General features: G+C 28.7%; 1 protein-coding gene across 1 annotated transcript; it reads right to left on the bottom strand.

Moving 5' to 3' along the window:
* Window positions 1-5,959: 5,959 nt before the first annotated feature.
* Window positions 5,960-6,656, bottom strand: LOC127266579 (uncharacterized). Its single transcript, XM_051296862.1, has one exon. It carries the CDS (start codon window positions 6,580-6,582, stop codon window positions 6,199-6,201), a length of 384 nt encoding a protein of 127 aa, XP_051152819.1. The 5' UTR covers window positions 6,583-6,656; the 3' UTR covers window positions 5,960-6,198.
* Between the last annotated feature and the right edge of the window lie 777 nt (window positions 6,657-7,433).

The raw sequence follows: 7,433 nt of genomic DNA, 5'->3' as shown, positions 1-7,433 counted from the left end.
TAATGTAATTCTACATTAATATGATATTGCTCTGCTAGGCTTCTTAAAAAAAACTTATAATTAACCAATGACAAATCTAGGAATTTTTTTTATTGGTATCACAAAAATAAAATAAATTAAAAGACCTGATTTATTGAAAATGATAATAATATATACTCAATTCGTCTCAATGCAATAGTCTTGTTTACCATTTTTGTCCGTCCCAAAATAATAGTCTTATTTCCATGAATAACCATATCACCATAAAACTATCCATACTTTTTTATTTTTATTACACAATTGCCACTACTTTTTACACTAATACACTCACAAAGGACAAAAAAAAAAAAAAAAAAAAAATCTTTTATCCATACTTTTTACCCACTGCCAATGTAATATTAATAATTTTTAAATCTCGTGCCCAAAGACTATATTTATGGGATGGAGGGAATATTATTTTTGTATATTTATATTTTAAAATTTAATTAATTACTTTAGTTGGATTAAATTTTAATTATTTGAGTATTTGTGGCATTCTAAACTTTAAATAGTCCACCTAAAATTTTTGAATAATGGTGCAATTTTAAATTTTTAATAGGGAAACTACAATTCTTTTTTTTTTTTTTTTTTTTTAATAATAGCACAATTATTAAATCATAGAAAATTCTTTCGGTTGAATAAAATCACTGGTGACGCGTATACGTCCATCTGTCTCCCAATCTTTCAATTTTTTTTTTTCTTCGACGCGAAACTTGAGTATATTCTACAGTGTATAATGGATAAGGTGTGTAGGTGATCTTCAAGTAACAATGTATATTGTCTGTAGTTGATCTTCTACACCCTTTGATTTGATCCATCGAAGGAACCAATTAAGACCTTTTAGAATATATATATATATATATATGTGGCAAATATAATGTAATGTTATAACATGGGCCATACATAATTAACTCAATGTATTTCTCATGTCTGATTCTTGACAAACACTAAATTAAATAGGCTACATAATGTGTCCTTTCACGTATCAAACAAACACTCAAAAAATTATCGATATGTTTGGTGTATCGCATTTCATTCCTATGAATTTTCTTTAAGAATGTCGGGAGAATCTCTTTCGCCGTGTGGCGCTGTGTCAGCCGTTGGATCGTTGTTTAGGGCTTGTTTATCGACATAATTACACCTCTTGTGCTTTCTTGATTTTAGGCATGTGTCAATATGGCTGTCTGTTGCTCGAGTTTTCGAGCAGTTTGACCTGTCCAAAACAAAATTGTGAATTATTTTCGAACAAATCTTTTATCATACGATATTAATTAAGGATTTTTTTTTTTTTTTCCTTTTTTGTGAAATCATTTGGCAAGTTAAGTGAACCTAACACTATCTTTTGTCGGCTACTCGCTTATGAGAATAACGATACTTATGGAGTAATTTTGTGAAAAGTTATGTTGATCCGAAGAAATCATCGATGGAATATTAATTAATGTTATTTATGTTTAGGGTTTACTTTCGAATTTCAGTATGATTTTCAAAACATTACGAAAATTTGACATTAATTCAAAGGGAATTCTCTCAAAATATTTGTAACATTGATTGAATTTGAATTATTACTAATTTACTAATAATCTCTTTCTCTTTTACTTCAATTCTGAAAACTTTTGTAGATGTAAATAATCCCTCTAGAAATTTGATAAGAGTTAAATTACATGGATTTAATCCTAATTGATTTGATCAATATATTAATTAGTTAGAGTATAGTATGGCTTTCGATAATATTCGTCTAGGAGTATTATAATCGATAATGTAATTAAACATTTTTAATGTAAGAAAAATGCCTAAGGAAGAATTGTGGGTTGTGTTTGTTTGAGGGTTTTGTTTCATATTTTTATTTTTCATAGAAATATATATTTTAAAAATTAAATCAAATATATATTTTTTATATTTTCTATATTCAAAATATTAGATCAGTTATCTATTTATATCATATCAAAAAAAATATTCTAATTTAAAATTTTACAATTCAGAACCCAAAACTCAAACCCAAATAACTTTATTAAATTTATGTCCCGACTCAATTAAAATTGTCGTATAGATTTCCCATTTATATACGTGTTTGTGTGGGAAAAAATTGTTCGGTGTGTACGTACTCTTTCTTGTTTTACTGAACCTTGTGTAGATTTGGTGTTTGGATTGAATGCTTATTTAGGGAAATTCCTAAGATTTCATATTTCTTAATGGATTTATTGTATTTGGAGAAAAGAATAAAATGATTTCTTTGTGTTGCCTATGTTGATTGTCAATTTTAGTTTGCTACTATTAATTTCCCAAACAAACAAATTTGCATGCTCAAAATAAACGCCCTGAAATGTTTAAGTGAAGTTGGGAAAAATTGGTGACAATAAAATGTCACTAAGATTCTCTATGTTTTCAATAATTGGTGATAATTAATTTAATCTACTTTTCCTAATTAAACACACACACATGTATATATATCCATCATTCATGCATACTACATATGAACAAAATTATGCAATTCAAGATATATATTTTAATTTTTTAGTGGTAAACTTGTTATGATAAATCGTAACCAAGAAATAAAGGGCATGAAACATAAGATAGGATTTAATTATAAAGTTCGATTTTTCTATGTTTGGGCACTACGAAGCCAACTTTTTATTTTTTTAAATGAGAATGAAAAAAAAAAGTTGGTTAAGTATGTAAGTGAGATTAAAAAGTGTTAAATAAAACATTACACTATTACTTGTTTTGGCATATGATCAAAACTCTCCTCTTTGCTGTTGTCGTTGTCAGGAACCAAATGCAACAATGTCGACCCATCAGGTTGCTGCAACAATATGTGAGCAACCATGTTCTTGCCTTATTTCTTCTCGGTTTGGTGGATGCATAAGACAAAGAGGATAAATTGGAGTTGTCAACTTATCATTAGAATTTTGCAGAAACACTTCATGTCATTTGTGGATTTGAGATTTTGGGTTTGAATTTTTGAATAGTAAAAAGTTGAATTTGAATAGTTGTTTGATGTTATATAAATAGGTGTTGATATGATGTTTTGGATGTAAAATAAATTTATAGTATAATATAAAAAAAGAAAAGTAATTGTTTGATTTGATATTTTTGGAGGAAAAAAAATAATCTGAATAATAAAAACTCGTGATAAAATCTACAAAAGAACACAACCTTAATGACTTTGTTGTGTTTTGGTTGTAAGTAAGGTATAAGAGATTTGTTTAGAGCGAGAAAGTGTGATTCGATGCTCTCAACCTTGCCCTTTCTATTCTCCATGTACTGAATGAGTATTTAGCACTGCAACTTGTCAAAGAGTTCATCAGAGATTGAAGTTATTTTTTCCTATTCTAAAATTTTGGAGTTTGTTTGAGCAATGTAAATGCATATATAAAGGGTATTGTAAAAGTAGAAATGTTGCTAGGCACATAAAATTGCATTAAGGTTAGCTATGTTGTAAGGAGATTCGATAATATGTAAAAATACAAATTGAATACAATATGAATAATTAATTAAAGTAGTTCTTAATGTATTGTGAAACTCAAGTTGAAGTTAGAGAGGTACTGTACATCCAGTCCTTTTTGGGCCGTCTGTACAATTCATTGGGCTGCGTGTTAGGATTTTGACCTACACTTGTATATATATAATTGATATATTCTCTTTTTAATTTACACATAAAATTACTTGTGAAATTACCTCGTTGGTCGTTCCAAACATAGATCATCTTAATCGAATTCAGTTAACAAATTTTTCTATTCTTGTTTACTAATCTTGATTTTCTAATCTCCGCAAAAATTCTCGATATTTCTATAAGTGATTCGAAAAATTGCTTCCATTTTGCCCTCTAATCCACAAAATCGACAAGAAACTTTAAATTTTTATTTCTAAATCCCTCGTGATTTATTGGTGATCTCTTGGAGAAGAACCATGATATGTGTCAAACTTTCCTCCAAACCCTTGTTGGACATTAAAGGAATGAAATGATCAAACACATTTAATGTAGTATATAATGTCAAAACATGTGAACCTTATCCGATACAAGCAAGTTAGTACTTCCTATATATTATTCAAATTGTAAAACAAATTATGAACTATATAACAAACTTGATTTAATTCTACTAGTTGATGAAACTCACTAAAATTTAATTTGTTTACTTGAATGTATTTGGTTTAGACTTAATTTCAAGCCAGTGATGCTCAATGATTTATTATTTACTAATGTTTAATAACATTTTAAAAGAAAAAGTATAATTATATTTTTCTCTCTATTTGAATTTTTATATATTTATTTCATAAATTATTTGGAACTATACGAGTTTGTTTGGATATGATTTGAGAATTATTTGAAATAAAATGTTTTTTGAGTTTTTATTTAAATAGTTTTTTAATATTCTATTTTTTGAAAAAATAATATGTTTTTGTTAAAAATCTTATATAGTAAATAATATTAATTTCAGTTTGAAATTATAAAAAATATAAAACCTTCAATTGTTAGAAACTTTATTAGTTAAAAATAATTATAATATTATTTAAAGTGACTATTGAAAAAAAAAAAAAAATGTTCAATGCCAAACAAAAATATATCAAACTCATTTCTCTTAATAAATAAGCACGAGCAAATCTCAACTTGTAAAAGGGTAGAATTCAACTACAAAAAAACTTAGCTAAATTTGATTCAATAACTTCTATCGACATTGGAATGCTTGTTCGAATAATTAAAAGAATAATGTGAAACTCTAAATTTGACGCACCGTTTAATATAAGTTCTTACGGTTTTGAAACTTAAAAAAAAAAAAAAAAAAAAAAAATTGAGAGTATTTAATGTAATATCTTATAAGATAAATTATATATTTGATGTGATATATATTTTTAAGATAATCGTAAATAAATAGATTCGAAACCTACAAAAAGTAGGTATATAAATGAAGTTTTAATCATCGATTTTCAATCGATTACAAGTGCAACAATACAAAAAAGTTGATACGAACCTCAACCTCCCGACCAAACAACATTTTCGACATATATATTTCAAGATTTTATTAATATTTGACTTCGACAAAAGTAAGATTAAATAAGCATATGGTGATGGCATTTTTTTCTTTGACTTTGCTTCCATGAAATATTGATTGATTAATTAAATCATGAATCAAGATTATGAATTAGTTGAGTTTGTTGATATATATATATATATATATTTAATATTTAATATTAATTAATACTCCCTTTTTGACCATAACTAAACTAATCACTTCGAAAGTAAAAAAAAGTTTCTAATTAATTAATTAAATCTTATCTGAATCTTGTTGAACAGAGATGAGTTGGATTATTCATACAGGTGTATCAGATTGTCAACCATTAACTCATCCAACGGCTGTCATTGCTTCAAAATCTGTTTGACTAATTAGGCACACACGATCATAAGCACTATTGGATTAAGTAAACCTTATAATAAAATTAAAAACAACATTCTTAATTACCTCCTTTTGGTTTAAGTGAAAAGTTGACCCCTTTTAAAATATAATAATAATAATAATAATAATTTAAAATAATAAAAAGTCAATCCAAAGAATTGTATAGCATCACCTTTACACTCAAGTAATATTGTTGACACCAACTTGAATTTTTCGAGATTGAAGATTATGTAGACAGGACAAAGTTAGAGTAAAAAAAATCGGATTTTCAATATCGTTAGAGTTGAAAATAGAACTGTTAGAAGAAAGTTAATCAACACTTGTTCATATATATTTAGGCATTTAGAGATCTTAAATTAGGTGATTGGGTATGATTCATCATATATTTTAATTTTGTGTTCTAATCTTGATTAGGGATGATCAATTTCCACAATAATAATCATCGAATTATCGAAACATAATCCCATCGAAGAACAAAGAACCCCGTTTCGACAAAATTTAATCACTCCATTTCTTACAAAAAGAAGATTAATTACATCATCAATCCCACAAAAAAAAAAAAAAAAAACCATGTAGATCATAAGATATACCTTAATTAATTTGCTGTAATAACTCATGTTGTGTGTATCTGTGTGTCTATATACATACAAACATACACTTGTATGTATATACATATACATACATGCATATATATATATATATATCTATAACAAACTACAACCAAAATAAAACAAACAATAACGATCGAATCAAGACAACTAATCGATCGATTTTTCCTCCTCGGCATCGGCTAATTAACTAATAGGACACTTGAATTGGCAGCAGACCTTGTATACTTCTTGTCGATATTCTTGCCGGAGTGTCGCCGGAGGAGCTGCTTCATGCCGTCGGCGACCTGTACGGCGGGGCTGAGGAGCTTGTGCTGGCGGCAGAAGGACATGTGGGAGAGGAGAGCTTCGTGGAGTCCGAGGTGCAGATGATTATGGTTATTACCATTGTTGTTGTTGTTGTTGTTGTTCTTGATGAGCTCATCCCTGACGGCTTCTGAGCAGAGGCCACAGAGCCATTTGCCATGGAAGCTGTTCTTGACCTTGGCGATGTAGTCGTGAGTGCAGTCTTCTTTCAATCCGCAGCACTCGCAGTTGGCGAGTTCGATCGTTTCTGCCATATCCATTAATTTCTTAGCTAATTAGGGTTTTGTTTTGTTTGGATTTGATGATTGAAGATTTGTATAGTTGTGATGGAGAATTGAATAGAACTGAATTGGATTGGGGGGATTTATATATAGGTAGGGGGCGTTGTATTGAGGGGTGGGGTGGGGTTGGGGTATGGGGATTTTTGTGGGTGTGGATTTGTGTTGGTGACGGATGAGGGTTGGGACAAGAAGACAAGGGTAGGGTTGTGGGGGGGCCAGCATGATCATGGCTTATTTTCTCTCTCTCTCTCTCTCTCTCTCTCTCTCTCTCTATGTATATATATATGTATGTATTGTTTCTCACTCTAGTAAAGGGAAAGGGGGTTATGAATTGGATTTTGTAGTAATCTTAATTTGTCATCTTCTTTGCCCTCTTTATTTTGGCTGTCTGTTTGGGGCAGATTTTCTAATTGTTGTTTGGCACTTGGCATATTACAATTGCCTCTCTCTCTCTCTTTCTCTCTCTCTCTCTATCTCTATAAAAATATATATATATATATATATAATAACAAACTATGGATGTGACTCACCAGTCCAAAACCAGTCGACTCGATGCATCTTAGTCTTGTCTATCACATTTAATTTATTTTGATGATATATTTTACATACTATTTTGCTAATGGAGTTTACCTAGTGCATACAATATTTTGAATGGAGAAATTGTTATCTTTTAAGAATTTAAATTTAAATTTTTTTGTTTTTGTTTTATTATGCAATTATCAACTATTTTAATATATATATTCTTTAATTTCATCCGTCTTTTAACTTAAATTAAAATATCTTTCTATCATTTTCATTTGTCCTACTTCAAGGTATCACTTTTCTATTTT

This window comes from Andrographis paniculata, unplaced genomic scaffold (assembly GCF_009805555.1).
Source record: "Andrographis paniculata isolate CXL003 unplaced genomic scaffold, ASM980555v1 Contig76END, whole genome shotgun sequence".
In the NCBI taxonomy this organism is placed as follows: Eukaryota; Viridiplantae; Streptophyta; class Magnoliopsida; order Lamiales; family Acanthaceae; genus Andrographis; species Andrographis paniculata.
Note: the sequence above shows the minus strand (reverse complement) of the source record. Positions and strands in the feature narration are given on the sequence as shown.